This window comes from Nestor notabilis, unplaced genomic scaffold (assembly GCF_000696875.1).
Source record: "Nestor notabilis isolate BGI_N333 unplaced genomic scaffold, ASM69687v1 scaffold21253, whole genome shotgun sequence".
In the NCBI taxonomy this organism is placed as follows: Eukaryota; Metazoa; Chordata; class Aves; order Psittaciformes; family Psittacidae; genus Nestor; species Nestor notabilis.
This window is the reverse complement of record NW_009923645.1, coordinates 5,280-24,793: the sequence shown is the minus strand read 5'-3', so window position 1 is coordinate 24,793 and position 19,514 is coordinate 5,280. Positions and strand designations below refer to the sequence as shown.

General features: G+C 38.1%; 1 protein-coding gene across 1 annotated transcript; it reads right to left on the bottom strand.

Moving 5' to 3' along the window:
• Positions 1-499: 499 nt before the first annotated feature.
• Positions 500-19,025, bottom strand: PAPD5 (PAP associated domain containing 5). Its single transcript, XM_010012263.1, has 11 exons — positions 18,907-19,025; positions 13,565-13,611; positions 11,736-11,856; positions 10,613-10,720; positions 7,295-7,423; positions 5,816-6,029; positions 5,019-5,145; positions 4,806-4,909; positions 2,908-3,095; positions 2,164-2,328; positions 500-855 (listed from the first exon to the last, which is right to left on the bottom strand). The coding sequence occupies exons 1-11, from the start codon at positions 18,994-18,996 to the stop codon at positions 676-678; spliced, it is 1,473 nt and encodes a 490-aa protein (XP_010010565.1). The 5' UTR covers positions 18,997-19,025; the 3' UTR covers positions 500-675.
• Positions 19,026-19,514: the final 489 nt, after the last annotated feature.

Below are 19,514 nucleotides of genomic sequence, written 5' to 3'. Positions count from 1 at the left end.
CACGGATGTTAAGATGACAATTCAGATTATTTTCCAAACTAATCCTGAGAAAAATTCATGTTTACAATTTAAACAGTAATGTTATGTAAAAAGTATTAACAAATCCACTATTACAAATGTCAGTTTTCTATATGGTCATCTATATATACACAATAAAATGGTAAGTATATGCAAAAATAATAAAAAAAATCATGCACAAATTACTTCCACCTTTAAAGGCTGGGATTCCCTCAGAATAAAATTTTTTGCTTTTTTTTTTTGCCTATTTTTGTGTTTTATTTGTTTGTTACCACCCCCTAGACACACTGAGTACTACCTCTACAGGTCAGCATGAGCTGATGGGAAATACATTTATTTTACATTCAAGCTTTTATATCCTAAATGACCCTGTTGTAGCATATGACTTATCAAATGAGCAGCCTTTTCCTCTTTTTTATATGTTTTTCTTTTAAATTTTTTTCCTTTTTTTTTTTTTCTTTTTTTTTTTTCTTTTTTTACATTTTTTGCAGTGATCAATCTTCATGATCCGTTCCGTGGCGAGCTGGGAAAAAAAAATGCAGTTGCTAATCAATGTCTGAACAGTCTGAAGCTCTGGAAGAGATCCAAGGAGTCACTATCAAACTATCCTGTAGCATGAGATCATTGCACACAGAAGAACAGTCATAAAATAGGCAACTATCTACAAAGGTCTGAAAGGGCCGCATCCCTCTTGTGTTTCCTCTTTTTGCCGTGGAAGAACTGATGGTGCGATTTGCTGCCTTGATGTTGTTTGTTTGTGACTGAGGTACTGTGGCTTGAGTTTGTTGGACCTTGGAAGCCTTTGTTAGAAGAGCGAAATAACCGTGCAGATCCATGCTGTGAAAGAAAGAGAACATGGTAAATCAGTGCTTAAAGGAAAAGAGTGTGGCAACTATACAACCCTATTTCAGGATAACAAGGACTTTAACTCATGAAAGCATTACACTTGAAACAACTTGTATGGGAAGACAAGCCAGGCCATTGCTTAGACAGCAGCACAGTACCACGAATCTTTCACTTTGGTGGCTGCAAACAGATGTTCATCCCTAAACCCAGCACCGTGCAGGTCAAGAGAGGAGAGCAGAGTACTGTGAACTTTGAAAAGGACGGACCTGTTTTATTGCTCCCATTTTGCAACGATCCAAAAACTGTTTTACAGAAGCCGAAGATCATAATCCAAGACGACAGATGAAGAGTGCTGAAATATCATCTTCTGTGCAAAATTAAGACCAGATTCTTTCAAGGCCAGGGCTAATTTTATACCACATCTTTTTACAGATGTAGAGTATCTCTGATCGTGCATTTTCACATTCCAGCACCAGAATTAGCTCTGTGTAGTCACACAAACACACATTCATGGTATATCCAATGTCGAGTTTGTAAACTTGGTGCTAGCTAGATTGTCAGCAAGTAGGAAGAAAGCTTCCAGCGTTACTTTTCAGAATTAATATTCCAGAAGATTCCAGACTATTTCCCATGTATTAAAGTCCTAAATTCTGAAAAAGTATAAAAATTTAAACTGCATATATCCAAAGTATATTCTACAGAGAGGCATATAGTATTTTCCAGATTACTGACTTGTCATAGAAGCATTCCTCAAAATGAGAAATCTCTTAAATGCATAAGCTCTGATAGATCTCATCATAAAGATATTTGAGGGAATTTCATGTATCAGCAAGAAATCTTCATCTCCCTTAATGAAAGACAGCTCAGCAAGTACTAACAGCTAACAGAGCTGCCAGTCATAGTTTGTAACATACAATTTTACTAATTGTTTTTCACTAAGTGTAGGCAAATCTCTTTAGTTCTCAGAATTTGCAGTCAAGACTGGACTGATGTGCTTTCTGCACAAAGGAAATGGGTACAGCACAGCTGTATACTTCTGGCAACTCCAGGTTTCCCAAAATAAAGTCAGTCTGATTTCATCTGGTTCAGAGCTGGGAAAGGCACTATTGCAAACTGCTCTGTGTAAGCTAAACAGAGAGCCAGGTGATTTTAGATACAATCAGCACTCAAAGCTTTTTAACGGGGTGAAGGAGAGGTGAAAAACCCAGTGTTTCCTTTCCAGAACAAGCTACTCTCCCATGAAGGACGTGTAGTATGCAAATGATCTATACAGCTGTTGTTTCCAAATGTTTCACAAACCTGAGATTTGTTAGTGTTGCTGGAAGTACTGGCTGTTTGGCTACTTTGTGTTTTCCCACTTGACTGGGAGGATTCCAGTGACGCTTCCTGTGACCCCACTCTGTTTGTGGTAGACTGGCGACAGCCCAACTGTTTAGAGGTTTTGCAAGGTGTTCCATCAGAATCCTTCAGGAAAATGTAAAGTATTAGTGAGGGTTTTATGAGTGAATTTTTCTATTAGTGAGTTTTCCCATAAAAATAAAGCTAGCAGTGGATAAAATTTCAAATGCGTTTATTTTATTAGAATTTAAAATTCTTTCAATCCAGAATTCTTACGGAGTGAAACGGACAGATTTAAAAATGTACTGATGCACAATTCTGATTTTAGGATTTAGCTTTTTTTAAAATAGAATTCCCAAACACTTTTAAGTTTTGGTTTGGGTTGTTTTTTTTTTTAAGCATATGTCTTAGGACTACCAGTCTTGTTTATTTTAAACACAGTTTTCCCAGAGAAAAGAGGGCTATGTAACTCTGTATCTACAGTAATCACTTTCTACATGTTGTGTCAAAAACACACTGCAACTTACATGTGTAATAGATATTGCATAAGAGGCAACATCTTATGCAAGTTAGGATTCTGGATGTTCTAACTAACTAGGATTCCAAACTTTCAAAATGTATTCTGTGGAAGTACAGTCAGGGAAAACATCCAAAACCCAAAGAAACTGAAAAAAACCCCGAAATCAGAAAACCACCAGTACTTACTACATCACTAGAGCTGGACAACGTAGAGGATGAGGATGATAAAGGACCTGACGAAGAATTTGAAGAATGTTTACTAAGTGTTTCTGAAGTTTTATTTCTAGGTTTTGACAGTGCTTCATTCTCTTCAGCAAGATTATTGTTGCATTTGTCTAGCTGCTGAGTATCTACTATCAAGGTTACTCCATTACCTATTAAAAACAAAACAGAAGCATCACCACACAGTAACTGCTAAAATATGATGCTTTTCTTTTTTTAAATATACCCCCTCAGGTATTACCTCTCTATTACATCCAGCAGGACATGTACAGGCATCTGCACATGCTCATACTTGTAATACCTGCAGACACATGTTTGTGTGTATATATTGCATGCAGAAAGCCAACAACTCGCAGAGGGTGCGGCGGTTTCCCAAAAAGAGCTGTTAATGTACAGTGTGAAAACCACCAAGCACTACCTACAGGTTCAAGCTGGAAATCAGAGATTTGAGACATGGAAGAAGGTAGTAACAAAGTTCATATGTGCTGCTTAATGAGATTGATCCACCACACACTTCAACAGCACGCAAGTAGCTAGGTTTAAATTCCATTCCTATATGCCCAATACTCAGCAGCTCCCATTTTATTTCTGCTGGAGCTGCTAGAAGTTCATAAGAACTTCAAATAAGTCTGGCTGCTTTGTATGATACCCTACCCTGAAAATATGAGACACAGAACTATGATATCTCACTAACTTCTACTTTAATTTAAAAAAGAATCAGAACTTAAATCTAAACTATATCTACAAGATGACCACTGTAACTGCCACCATTATCTACCTGATACAGGGTTATTTTATTACTGTTTTATCTCACAGAAGACTCCCAGGAGTCACCTCTGATTTACACAGCATACATTTGCTGCCTCACTAGCTGTGCTTGCATACAGAGGTTAACTACACAGATCACATCAGGTAGCAAAAGTGTTACTCTGGAACTTGTGGGACTGAGGAGGAGTTGTCTGCCATGACCAGGTAGTGCAGCAGTGCCACAACAGTCTGCAGACTGATAAAACACAAGTGGTCCAGGAGCACATTCAATTTTACAAGGACAGTAAAGGAAACCACTAACAAAAGCTTTCAAAACAAATGAAATCCCATCTTAGCCTAAAGACTTGGTAGTTGCATCATCTTCTCTCCTTAAGCCCTAACAAGAGAGGACTTCTAGAAGGCAACATTCTAAAAGTAACTGGAAAATATTAGCATTAATTTTAATTTGAAAACTTCCAAACAGCAGATACACCTACACCAAAAGAGAGTGGCAACTGGCTGGTGAAATCAGAAGATGGGCAATGAAAATAAAGATGATTTTAAAGAAAATTTTCAGCAAGTCCTCTGGCTAGACTTTTTGTTTCCATTTGTTAGTAACAAGAATCATGATAGACATTTCAGGATTTTTCTGTTTAAAAGACTGATTCCACTTATGTGGCCAATCCTGGTTTAAATATTGCTTCCATTCACATACAATATGTTAAACTTTAAAAAGAAAAAAGGAGTAACAGAGGGTAAAGATTTAAACTAGCATTCTCAGTAATTCTTTTTAAAACCCTGTCCACCTTTAAAGGACAAAGGAAGTGTGACAGTAATGATGCATAATTTGAATTGGAAGTTTTTCAGAAGTCTCCTTTTGCAAGCCCAGACCTCTATGCTGGCCACATCTACTGCAGTAGAATAAAGATAGACATGGCAGGGCCTTTTACTCTTGTACAAATCTACATCTTCTAGTTACTAATAAAAGGAAAAGCAAAAAAGTGAATTCACATTAAGATGCACGCATTGCCTTATGTGAGGCAAAAGCAACAACAGAATCTGATGAAAGCACGCAGGAAGCTTCCCACTATCAGCCATGCTTAGGCAAAACTTACCGTTACATGAAGACTCTGTCCTACTTTGCATTCCCCATTGCTTTGATATCCAGTCTCTGTATGTGGCCACCTCTTGCGTTACTCTGATTATTCTACCCAAAATACTGCAAACCAGGGGAAAAAAAAAGAAACCAAACAAAACCGTCAACACAATTTTTAGACACACAGAAATACAAGCAGTTAACAACTGAGATTTAGACTTATAAAATTTACCTTTCTGTTTCGTTGTTAGGATAATATTTAGCTATTGGGGAAACTGCATGGCTCAAAACAACATAGGCATAATCAAAAGCCTGTTTCACTTGCATGGCACCATAGGAACTCCTCCCAACATCATTACCTTAAAGTAAGAATACATTTAAATACATAAGTAAGATTGAAACTGTGGTTATCTCCTTTCAGGCAGGAGACAGTGGTATTTTTTTAAAAACTCTGCCCTTATGTCCCAACTCACTGCAGTTACCTCTTGTAAAATAGGATTAGTGGAGCATAAATATTTGAAAGAGCTTAAAAGACCTATAGATATTTACATGCACAGAGGTTCAAAATGGCAATTCTCTGGGTAAAAGTGCAATACATAAATAAAAAAATAAGCAACTATAAAATCCTGCATATGTAACAGGACTGTCCAGGATGACATTTTTCTAGATCAGAAATATGTTAACTCTTTTCTCTGAACAGCCCTTGACTCACCATTCCAGAAGCCACCCCACTGAAGCCAACAATCAACCTTAACATTAAGGTAACAGTACAGAGTGAAGCCACTATGCATTTATGTAGCACTAACTGCAGCACAGGCACACTCTGGGCTGATGTGGTAACTTTTACTAGGAAGGTGTCTTAAAGAACGTCGTTGTGTTTGTGTCCAACTTGTGTTCAAAGACATGAAAGAGGTGGTTTTATCTGGTTTTTGGTGTCCACTCTACTATTCTTTGATTTAACTCCTCTGGATTAAGCATTCCCCTGACTTCTTCTTAGTCAGTACGTTAAGTGTTGGTTTATGAGGATACCTGGCTGTAATGGATCTTCAATATACAGCATTGATGGCCTGTAGCCATCCAGCATGCTTTTTTGCACTTCATCCTTGGCAACATAAGAGCCACCATCCTTTATTCGGATTCCAGTCTTCAGATAATTGAAGTGACGTCCATATAATTCAAAAAACTCTATTAAGAGAACACCATAGTTGGCATTCGGCATACAGGCATCTTCCCTGGGATGCAGCTATTAAGAAGACAGAAAAAAAATCGTTTTCTAAAGACTTTAAGTTTCAAGTGCCTCTAAGTGCCTTTGCTTTTTCACAGTGAGCGTATCTAAATACAATAAAAAATAATAAAACAGAATGTATGAAACAAACTTGTCTAAGTACAGTGTTTTCCTTGATAAAGCAGTTCTAAATCTTTAAACCCAGATGTTTTAAAAAAAGCTAAAACGAAACTTTTATACACTAATTACCTCTTAAAAATAAGGCTGTCAAGGAGTCACGTTTTTGTATGTGAACTTTCAGTTCAGTAAGTGAACTTCCAGCACTAATAGCAGGGTTCTTATAAAAAAAACAAGTGTATTTGCACTTCACAAACCTGGGCTTGCAATGTAAATGCAGGCTTTAAAGTTCACATATAAATGATCCCCTATGCTGTTAGGTATGCAACCTGAGAGATTATGAACAAAACTAGTTCGTGATTTTAACCGATACAAAACCTGACTGCTTTTTCTGCAGCGCAAATGGAGATGCTGTTAGTCAACATAAGAAAAAATTTGGGATGGGAGAGATCTTGGTTTCTTTCAAAAAGATATGCCTGTTGTCTTCCATCTCTTTTGTGCTCAGCAGGCAGCTGCACTAGCACTCAGCAAACACCAGCTCAAGGCTCAGGTTTAAAAGTAACTACAATCTGGGAAGTACAGACATACACACATGAAGTTACATACTAACATTCAATATAAGAAAAAGAACAAAGCTGATAAAGCCAGAACTCAGACACTTCACATTTCTACAATATTTTTCTCCCCCAGGCACAACAATATAGATTTAGCTCATGCATTCTGTTCTCTTAGACAGAAGAGAAAGTTGTAAAACACGTTTATTTGGTATCAGCTTAAAAACCTAGACAAACTAGCAAAATTCTCCTGCTAATTCGTTAAAGTACACCTAGGGTGTCAAACCTGGAAAACAAGGGTTATAAAGGACAGCTGCATCTAACAGTAACCTGCTTGGAACTAGCTGCTCCAAATAAATCATACAATAGTCAAGTTACTTTACCATATATGTGTGCCTGGTACTGATACATCAATGGATATTCCAAACACCTCTTAATACCGAAAGTACCAGTAAGGGAAAAAGAAGACAGGTAGAATGTGTCTCTTCTTAAATAAAAAGAGGGTGCAAAACCACAAACAGGATAGCTTAGATGATTAAATATAAGGATTGATCAAATTATTTCTTAATGTCCTTTTCCTCCAATGGCATCAACAGATTTCAATAAGCTTACCTGAAGGAAGCTGACAGCCATTAGAAAAAGACTGTAAGAACCAATTCCACCTGTAAATACTTCATTAAGGTCCCTCTGCAATAGGAACTGTTTCAGGACTAAAACTAGATATGGTAACACAGGGTATTTCTGAAAGAGAAAAGCAAAGTTGTTAGGACACTGTGATGCATATATACAACTGGTGATAAGAAAGCATATTGAAGCTATCTGTTACATCATGTCTCAAAGCTAAGTATAATTCTTACTTATTTTTAGCATCAGGGAGAAGCCAAGTGCTCTGCCTGTGGTCATTACAGGTATTTTACCTCTTCAACTTCAGTGGCAGATATTAAAAACAGAAAAAAAAAAGTTCCTACTTCATAAAATCAGAACTATATTGTTAGATTATACGAATACATTTGATTTTCTCAAAGCAAACTGAATAGGAAAACAAAGGAAGAACTGTGGAGATAACCATGTCTGTAACAAAACCTTCCTGCTGCAAACAAGCCGGTATCCCACAGTGGGCTGGAACTTCTGTCCTGCAAATTCTTCAGATGCCCAAAGAAACAGTTCTTCGAAATTACTACAGTCAGATAACACTTTTGGAGGAGCCAAATACTTACCTTTGGGTATCTGGTCCTTCAATAGGTTTGTCAGCATGGACTTCCTTAGAGATGTGCATACACTGCACGTGCGGAGAATATGGACCTTTTGGACAGCAGTGGAGGCTGGGGCTATGCCTGCACTCTGAACACCCCCTCACAAGGTGGGGGAAAAAGAAGCTCAATAATATCACTCCTGTTAGCAGCACAGAGCTAAGAATTTCCTTACTTTCAGAGGAGAGATGTGGATCATGGTATCTGTGATTGCAAAAGATTAAAGGGAAATTGGCAATTTCTCTAAGAACAACTATGCACAAGTCTTAATGAGAGTACGAGGAGCCCTACTTAACTGAAGAGCCCAAGATCAGTTTTTGAACTATTAGGAACTTAGAGTCACAAGCTGGAGTGCTGACTATATTCGTATATGCCAAAATTCAAAGATGGGATTTTTCTCAGGACACTGCAAACCCTTAATTAAGGCTTCAGCCATACCAAACTTCCTAAATAAACTGGATTAACAGAAATAAGCATTTCCAAGGGTAATACTGAGCATGACACCTCTGTCAGGTAATTCACAGTAATGTGGGATGAAATAAGACCCAAGAGAATGCCCTGCAAATGTTTCATAGAGAGATCCTCAAGAACACCATTACCAATGTGTCCCAGAGATGAGTGCCACCTCTGCCGACCTGCGGGCCACCCGTCACCCATGCTCAAGGCCAGCTCTGGTGTGGCACAGCAGCATGGCCTTGGCTTGGGCTGCTGGGAAAACAGCCCTGTGGGAAAGTGCCACGTGGGAAGCTTTGTTGGGAATCCCTCCTACTCGCTCATCCCTTGTTGGGAATCCCTCCTCCTCGCTCACCCCTCCACCAGCTGCTTTTCATCTCTGCTGTTCCTCTAGTGTCTAGCTGAGCTATGCTGCTGTGCACTGGTGCTGATCCTGACCCTAACAACTGACCTGGTGTCCTCAGCCTCAACCTCCTCACTGTAAAACTGTCTGCTAGCCATTGCCTGGCCTGTGAGCTGACCTCAACTGTTGTCACCAGACCTGCTCTGCTCCTCGGGTTGGGGTACCATGGGACTGCACCCCTGCCCATGCCTGCCTGGCTGCCACTCACAGCTCCCACTCCCTCCCCAGGGGCACAGGCTGCTCTCACCATGCCCTGACCCAAGGCCAAAGGGTCTCTAATGAATTGCAAACAACCCAGGCAACAGAAACACACTAACACACTTTTCTTTTGTTAAGCACACAAAAATGCTTTTAGACGCTAAGACTACCTCCTCTCCTGAAATTAAGAGGCACATAGGCAATTTTGGGCAAGCAGGCAGGGTCTTATGGACTTACCTAAAAAGAAATGTATACGCAGAACATAACTGAAACGCAGCCCCTGTGTTGTGGCAGAAAACCAAATACAGATTGCCTGTCCACCATAAGGCAATGCGACAACTCACAGGATGTAGAAACTGAAGTTAGCTGCCAAGTTCCAGGTACGTGTCATAAGACAGAGAATCTGGGCATCTTCTTTCCCCAACAAGGAGCTACATAGTACAAAACTATCGGTCTTGGCTTAGCAGCAAAAGGTCGGCCAACACAATCAACTTCTGTCCATCAGGTAGACACTGAGAGAACGAAGGTCTCTGGACCCACCCCACCCTCTTATTCTGAATGTGGGTGCAAGAGGCCTCATCAGCACAAGGTTTATATATGAGCATACAGGTGAGACTATGCAGACAAGAACTCAGACTATTCTACTGAAACTAAGGACAGAGGTTTTTCTCCCATGTACTTCTACAGGTTAAAGAAATAGAGGCTGTTGAAGCAAACTGAGCTACTTTCACACTTGCTACTAATCATACATAAAAGCCATACATTCAACTCATCAGCAACTGAAAATCCCCCCAAATTTAGAAGACCTCTTGCAACTCAATGACATTATTAAAGCAGATGTATGTGATTTCTAACCCTTATGACTGAAAGTGAAGTAATTGCTTTATCCAGATGTATGGAGTTTTACATGTTTAGCTATTGGAATACTTTGATTATCCTGCTGTCATTAGTTTGATTAAAAAACCCAAACAGTTAGAACAGTAATACCTACACACTGAAGTGAGACTGAACTGCACTTGATCTCCCTACACAGAACATGGAAATCCAACAAAAACTTTCTACTGCTTCTGTATTTGCTACAGTGTCCCTATACACTGAATAGGGGAAGGGAAGGAAAGGAAAATAGTGTAATGATCCTTCAAAATTTTAAAGATAAAAGCATATTAATCCTAACAAAATAACCCCATATACTAAACAAAAATAACTGTAATGTATCTATGATACACGTATTAGTGAATCCCTGAACAGTAACTTATTAAATTTAACTTATTCTACTTTACTAGCATTTGTACGCTGAAATAATATTAATTCCAGAACAAGATTATTCTTCCTCTTTCAGCAATGTGTGGTTATTGCTAATTTTAAGGTGAATGAACCACAGCTAGAGCAGGTATTACTGCATTTTCTTTAGTCACTGTCCCATTAAAACTTCCTAATAATTTATACATTACTATCTTCATGACTTTCAGGGCAAAATATCTAAAACCTAAGAACACCACAGAGTAGCAGCAGACAACAAAAATAACAGAGTGAAAGTGTATCTCTAGTCAGGATGCAGTCAAAGTAAAACATAAAATCAGGTCATCAAATATTCAGCTCTGTAGTTCTATTACAGTGTTGCCTAACCTTGATAAAATCTTTGATGAGCTGGGCTGCTTTAACCCCGTTCTGTACATTAAAGCTTATATCAACTTTTACTTCAGTGAAGGAATCTGTGAGTTTAATAATGGGTACCTGCAAAAGAAAGACAGGCTAAGTCAACACAGATTTCCAAGACTCATTTGGTTTCATTCGTATGTATATGCACCAGTAAAAATGAAATGTTTTATGACTTTGTAGAGAGAAATCAGGACTCCTGCCTACTTATGAACGCGCTCTCCTTGCCAATCTGTTTACATCAACTTTGCTTTTCTAACTCATAAATGCCATTTTCAATTTACTATCCTGTTTGACAGAATGTAACACTTCTTCGAAGTGATTAATTTTATACTGGTTTTAGTCAGCTCCTGGTGCAGCAGCAGAGTTCTAGAGGGAAAAAACAAACACCAGAGGGAGACAAACACTTAAGAAATGAAGATAAATGGTAATAGATACTCTTAAGAAAATACACACTCGTGTCATTGTGGGTCATTGATTCCTCATCAGAATTATCTTCAGACAAGAAGCACAAGATACTGAGAGCACTCTGACATATCTCCCACCTGGGTGGTTTCTAAATTACCTCTCTCTATAAGTAACAGCCATCAATTAGATACCTCCTTTAACCCCAACACACTTACATACTCCTAGAACTAGCAGAAGGTAGGAAGTTACAATGGAATTAATCCTATCCTGTGTAAGGCATATTATTACATAAGGGTGTACTTAACATTTCTGTGTATTATGTCCACTTCCTTACAATAAGAAAAAGTAATTAATTTACTTATGTACAAACTGAGCCCAGAAATTCACAAGTTTAATCACATTAATTCACAACAATGACTAGTACAATCTCACTTAAAAGCAAGTGTATTTTGTGTAGCATGAAAAATCATATTATTTTCCCCAACAGAAGAAATGCTTCTGTTGAAGCACTATCGATTATTTTTTTGAGTAATAAAAATTGTACAAAGTAAAAAGGTTCTATTGGTCCTATCTTGTATTTATATACAAAATAGTTTCTGCTTATGAAAAAATAATCTTTTTAACTAAGATATTTTACTATATAGTTAGCTTAGAACAAGGAAATATCCCCTTCCCCCAAACTTACAGTTGCTTTATCTAAAACCTTTACTGAGTTTTCATCTGCTACATTGTGCTTTCTAAGGGCTTCTTCCAAGGTCCAAAGAGGTAATGTCTCCCACTTTCCAAACACAACTAAGTCAATATCACTGAAATAGAAAGAAAATAGATTTATTCTAAGACCAATATACTTAAAAGATGAATAGCTGACATCCACACATAACTAGAATAAAGCTGACAGAATGTAGCTGTTTAACCAAATAATTTATTCTTAATTTTCTGGGGAAAGAGATAGGGATAAACTGTTATACCTGGGTAACTACAGAACATTTCAGACTAGCAAGGGAGGGGACAGACACACACACGAACCACTTGGGCTGCAAAGGCTAGGATTAGTCTCCTCAGGCCACACTGTCAGCAGAAAGGGATCAGCTTCTCCAGAGTGATTCTGAGCAAGAAATTACCTTGTTGTGGAGCACCACCTTAGGGCTGTATCAGTCAGTAATGCCGATTTAACAGCCTGTAACTGAAAGGGAAAAAGTCCTGTTCCCCATCCTCTGCTCCCCAGATGCATGGTCCTGCCTCCTCCTTTGCTGTAGGTCTGGTGTTGGTCTAGTTCACAGCAAGTCAACTTAATGGGTCTGGCAGAAACCAACTCCCCACCCCTAAAAAAACCCGCAAAACATTCTGGGGTAATTTGCTGGCTCTCTGCATCTCGAAGTTGGGTTTCTGGGTGATCAGAGCACGAGCCAGCACATGGTAAGCAGCTGGCCTGTAGTGCCAAAAACAGGCAGCAGGGAAGGAGAAAGGAAAATGTGGCAACTTGGGCTTCAGGAAGCAACAAGCTGTTAAGTAAGATCAAACCATCTAATTAACTTCATTCATTAACTCAGCTCCTTGAAGGGGTGTCTTCAGCCCACTATGCTTCCTCCCTAAGCACACACATACTCATCTGACTACACAGGGAGCTGACATCCTAATTCAATGCCTAAACTCAAGTCCAGAAGGTGACTGGTATCCAAACTGAAGCCAGTGAGGGCTACTGTGAGATCCTGAGCTCCTTTCCCTGCTTGTTTGGGAACACAAAGGAGGCAAGCGTATAACCCTGCAGCTATACAAGCAGGCCACTTCAGTGACACAGAAAACTGTGCAACAGGCAACACCAAAAAAATTGTAACACTTTTTCGCCCCAACAGATTCCACAGGTCTGCTGATTCACAGACAACTCTGCTTTAACAACCTCAGAGAAACCACGTCTGCAGTAGATGAAGTATTTCTTGTCAACAGGCAGTGTCAGCAGCAGTCGAGCTGCACACTGATTAGCTGGCAAGGGTAGGCAGCACTCGGCCAGCTGCAGAAAACTGTGCTCAAAATTTGCTTTAAGAATATGAAATGCTGCTGGACACTTCTCTTGTAAACTAAATTGGTGTTAAACCCACTACTGATGCTGAGAGTCACCAACAAGAGACAAAGCAACTCTGTTATCTATCACCTTGAGTATAAATATGCCTGAAAAATAACACAGAGATCCAGCAGCAAAACAACCCTGTGCCCAAATCCTCAATATCAGCTTAATTAAAAGGATATTAGACAAAATATAACAAGGAGTAACAGAATAAAACACACTGTAGGTCTTTCACTGAAACATGCAAAACCTACATAGCCACAGCTATTACAGTTAACAGTCTTAATTTTTCTATGCACTTTGCAAAGTACTAACAGCTTAACACTTTCTTAATATAACAAGTATACACACAAGTAACATGGATATTGGGAGATCAGATAAGTCACTACAGAGATATAGGTTTGACAGGCTATCATTTCTCTTGTACAGAATTATAGTGAAAAATTACTGACCTTGTAGGTAAATATAAACCAGTTTTGAAACTTCCAAATATCTGCACCTGAAACACAAGAATAGGATGTATGAAAATAAATTATCAGGCTTCAGAACACCAACAAGTTCTATTAAATTGCTTGTAAAGGCTGGTTATTGCTACCCTCCATTGGTAGATTTTGGTATTGCTAACAGGCACATTCTGAACAGAAGTACTCTTTTCTGTTAAAGCATTCACATCTTCAGTGTATTTAAATCACTAATCTTCATTGTTATTACCCATGAAACATTAATAACTTTGACTTTTCTATTACAAAACCTTCTTTTTAATATAAAAAATTTCACCATGACCCAATTTAGCAAAAATCCATAACCCAAAAGACTTAAAACACTTTAGAACGATAGAACATAAAAAAAAAAAAAAACCAGTATCAGTTCAATTTATTTTTTGCTTTCATATCTCAAAGTATACCCTTTGGTTTTTAAACACATTTTCTAAGTTTAATACATCTCCATTGCTTTGCACACTAAAAAAAATTATATTGCAATCCATGTTTTTCTGAATTAGAGATCAACAAGCACAACTCTGTTTATTTCTGCTTAAACAACAAACAAAAGATGTTTCAGAGAGTTTTGCATCCCCCAGATTTTATTTACTATGCTGGATTTTGACTAGCACTGGAGGTTTAAATAAGGAGGTTTCCACTGTAAGCTGTCCGAAACTATGTTCTCATTAACTTAGCCAAGGCTTGCAGGGAGGTCAGACTCATGTGCTAAGCCTCAAAGGGGGACTGGTGAGACTTCAAAGTGAAAATATCTAGACATTTGGACTAATTTTCAACCAGTCTTCTGATGTGTTTCCTGAAGCCACCTTACAGACTTGTATTCTGCTTTAATGAGTCTCATGCACTACCTTGACTGCCACCTATTTGTATGTCAAGTGACCCACTTTCTGTCTTTTCCCCTTTGGGATAAGAAAAAGGGAGAGACTGGAAAAGATGATGTTTTGCAAGTAAGTGTTTTAATACTTTAGTAGACTAGGAAGCGGCTTGAGTGCTTCCTCTTGATTATTTTAGATCGCCTAACTCTTCTTACTCCTTCAACACACCCCCAACAAAAAGCACATTCTGGGAGTAACTTGAATGTTAAAAGTTCACAGCTTCTCAAACTAGAAAAGACTGCAAGAGATGCCACAGAACTAGCACCAACAGCGTACTAGATCTTGACAAAAGCATAAAGGCATCACAAAGCTAAGAATGTAAAAATAATTACTATTACTGTTTTAAATCCAGGATAATAGTAAAGACATCCCCTGTAAAACTGTTTGGGTTCAGTCAAACCAGGATTTATTTGGCCAGCAAAAATACGTGTGGAAATGTGGAAAAGTGCTTTTCCACAATCAAACAACCACTGATGGGTTTGGAAAAAAATAAATGTCCTTTCACATTTTTAAACAAAATAGTGTGCTCGGCTGAACAGTAAAGAGAGCCTTTTTCCAAATAAACAACCCCAAAAGTATTCATAAACTTACTGATTCAACATATATGACCTTTACGGAAAGGAATGAGACAACATCTGCTGTTATACAATAATTTGGATTATTAGAAACACTGAATTATTATAAAAGAAACCCACACCCATACTTCAATGCCTCTCTGATCAGATCTGGAAAGATGGGAGAGGAAGAGTGTGGAAATCAGAACAGAACCATTAAAGGATTTTGACTTACAGAATTGGCATTTAAAGTGTTGAAGCTCTGCAGCCACGTACATATCCAAAGCATCCCAAATACAAGACACTGTCATGATTTGAGAGGCCTGAGAATTAGTTTTTGTAGTGTGCCAACACTGCCAATTACGGGTTTATTCTATGTGGTTAGAGATATGTATTTGCATTCATAAGATAACTTAAGACTTCACAGCACTATAATGGACTCCTCCTACTCCTGTATGTTATTGTTATTATTTATCCTACATTTCTTCAAACTTACTCATATTAAATTCCAAAGATCCTGAAGGAGCTTTAATTACAGATGTGTGTCCAAATATGTCCTCACTATGCAGAACAGAACTTGGAAACCCACAAAAGCTTGGAAAGGCCTTGCTACCAAAGTCCCTCCATCAAAACAAAACCAAACCTATCCATATTCAATTTAGATTTCCCTTTCTTCTACATCATTAGGTAGAATTTTCTGAAGTTTGACAAACTAAATAGAGTTAATCTTTCTATTTCCATTCCCAATTATAGTATTTTCACAAGTGAAGTGTGTGAAATATACCACACTGCCTCTTTTTCAGATCTATGAAGCTACATAATATTCAGACACGAAGCTGAGGACATTATACCAAATATATCCTAAATTCCACTGTATAACTACTTACTTGTTCAATAGTCAAACTTTCATATTCAACTGGTCAAAAACCTTGTCTTAAAATGCTTTCTTTTAATGTTTTGGGTTGTTCAGTTTCAGCATAATTAAAGCCTTTCTGATGGTCAGAGCCTTGCTGATGCCAAGAACAGTTCTTTTTCAGGAATGTTTCCTTCTAAGCACATTCCCTTGAGTAAGAGAGCAAATGACACAATTGCTAACTTCTATAAATAAAGTACCAGTTTAAGATACCTAGTTATACCGTCCCCTCCATGTGCTTTTTCAGCCTTTTCCAAGTGGAACAGGAAAAAAAGTATGTGCACAGACACATATCACACACTCTCTATACGTTTAAATTCATGAAGCCTGATTTTCATTTTCCTTGGTATCTGATTTTTATAGAGTCTGTCTTACCTATGTGTTTAGTGAGAAACTACAAACTGAATGTGTATGTTTAACTTACGAGTTTATTTTAGCTGGATTCATTGCATCTATGACTCAAAATGAACAGCTTAAACGTTAACTTTACACTACAGCTAAAAGTGAGGACATTGGCCCAGATAACTTTTTACCTTCTCAGAGCGTGCACTCAAAACTTAAATCTTACAAGTAGCTAAACGAACACAATTTCCAAAGGGTTAGTGATTAACTCAAGCAACTGAAAAATTACAACAAAAGACTGTCAAAGTTGAACACAGTTGAGTTCATTAGTTAGTTCCCCAAACGGATCTGTAAAGTAAGTATTAGAAAAATAACATTACAGTAATTTTCAGATTGTTACCTGGTGTGCTATGTCACTGTTCAGTTCCCTTCTAGCTTCCAGAAAATGGAAGGGCATACAAGAGAATTCTCTCTCAACATAACAGCAGCACACAAAACTCATTTAGGCTCTGATGAGCAGTTACTGACTTGAGATAAACTGGCACATTGTTGCTCTCAATCATTTTCAAGAACAGCAAGGAAAGAAGGTCATGGCAGTTTTAACTGGCACCAACTGAAACGTGAACTTCAGTTTTCAACTACATGGGTTATTCTTCCTCTCAGTAACATTACAGCGAAGCCCAGTGGTCAGCTGTCACTTGTGGCAGGGCTTGTGATTTGCTTCCTCCTCGTTAAGGGAGTATAGCAACAAAAATCAGTTTCACTAGCTTTAAGAAAGACTATTTTCTCAAGCCCTTGAAGTCATATATATATATATATAAATATAAACAAACATTATTTTAATACAAAAGACATAGCTTTTACAGATCAAGTGTGTCCTACAAACAGCATTTCTGCAGACGCACTGAAGTTCTTGTGCTCTATTCAAAGTGTTACTGGTAACAAAGGAAGATCCCTGGTAACAAACCCATTCACCCCATTACACTGGTTAAGTCTGCAGCACACAAACTTGTCTAGGAAATAGTATCAATCTTCTCCTGGCTGAAGCAATCAGCTATTACGCTGAAACCTCCTGTTAGTTTGGCAGAGTGTATCAGAGCAAGCACTATTTTCTACCTAGGCTGCTTCCTATACTATTGCCTGTCAAACTGGCAGCCCACTATTCCTGCTCTTGACTAGGGTCTAAACACTGTTTCGCTGGGTTAGAGGAGATCTATACAATACCCGTGAGATACGCTGAAGTCTCTTACACAGTTCCCTTGGAAAGGTTATTGTTTTACTCAATGAAAAAAAATTACCAGATACGTTTTGTACTGAATATATGTACAACCATATGGTACGTTACTAATAAGTTGACCATAACTTGAATCACCTTGAACACATCAGTGTATTTTACACATAAAACCACACACGTATAGTTCAGAAAGAATTCATATTCTGTTATATTCTGCCAATTTCTAAAAAACACATTCCAAAAACCAGGCTAAGAAGATCTGAAATGAACAGTGGGTTTAAGTCACTTATGTCAAAACACTATCTTTTACGTGGTAGGATCAAAGAGCATTTCTTATACTAAAGGTTCTGCTGTCTGCATTTGGTTTGCTATTCCAGCTAACAAGTCCTTATTTTCAATTATTGTTAGCTACAGAGTGATGACTACATCTCTACATCTGCATTCTGGAAATGAACACCATGTTAGTAGAGGGATACAATTAACCTATTTTAGCAATTATGCTAAAAATCCAACTGTGTTCCCATAAAACCATCTTGAGTTGTAAAAGCAAATTCTCTGGCTTCTCTTTAATCCAGCCTTTTCATAGCTCTGCACAGGAGAAACTTGTTTCGACTGAAGTACTAGCAAAACTCCATCTTCAGTGGAAAGAGGCATTCCAGATTTTAAGTTCAATACACAGATCTACAGATCCACAAAGTTGTTTTTTCTGTACAAAAAACCTGGTTCCTTTAAATTTTTAAGATGTCTATTTAGTTTAACTGCCCATTAAAAACAGCATGTTCTACGTAACATGGCATTGCTGGCATTCCACCTTAATTCAAGACCACAGGTCTTTGGACAGTAGAAGCCCTGTGTCGTGGTTCAAGCCCAGCCGGCAACTTGGAACCACGCAGCCGCTCGCTCACTCCCTCCCTCTTCCTTACTCCCCCCGCTCCCAGAGGGATGGGGAAGAGAATCGGAGGAATGTAACTCCCACGGGTTGAGATAACCCAGGACACCCTGCTACTAGTGGAGCGATGACTTTGATAAGATATGCATTTTTTAAACACAATACTTTACAAGCATGCATGCCTTGTATGTTCCCATTAATTTTAGTAAATAAATATTCATGAGACTAAATGTTGCCATACCTTATGACCTTTCTTTGACTACAGTAGATCTAGCTTATCTTTGCTCCTATGTGTGACAGAAAATGTTGACCTATATTATTCTAGGAAGAAAGATCATCTCTCTTATTTGACCAGAAATCCTTTTGTTGGTGTTTTGTTGTGTTTTAAATATGGAAAAATAAACAGTGTTTTCATTATTCAATACTTCATGAAGTAAACAGGCACAAAACATTGCTTTCATATTGAAAACCAGAACAGTGTCCTACTCACATCTGCATTAGGCCAGAGCTCTTTTATAACATTTTCTATCCTGTTCACCACTTCCATCCGCATTCTCTCTTCTTCAGGTCTGGGAGACATGTACTTATAGAAGTCAATGATTTCTTCATGAAGACTAAGAAAGGGAAAAAAGAAAGAAAAAAAGAACAGGAGGTCATGAAAAAAGGCCACAGGATAATGAAACAGTAACTACTCTAAACAAACATGCTTTTCAAGCTCCTAGTTACCTGTCTAGTTAAGGGGCAGTTCAAGAGTAGAATGCAATTAAAACAAAAACAAAACAAACAAACAAACAAAAAAAAATCCCACAAAAAAACCCCCACAAAAACCCAAAACAAACAAACAAAAAACCAAAACAAAAAACCACAAACAACAGGTTCACAACACTTCTAAATGCTCAATTCCTCTTAGTTTCTTGTGCCATAGGTCAATATTGCACTGTACTCGTTAAAAGCATGGAAGCAAATCTAAATCCAAGCGTCTTCAATTCACATTGAAAGTCACACTCTGATTTTACTGCCAGTGTATCACAGAAATGGTTCAGTCTTTAACTCTGAACGCAGCTGTAAGCGCCAAGTACACGCTTTATTCAAACAGGA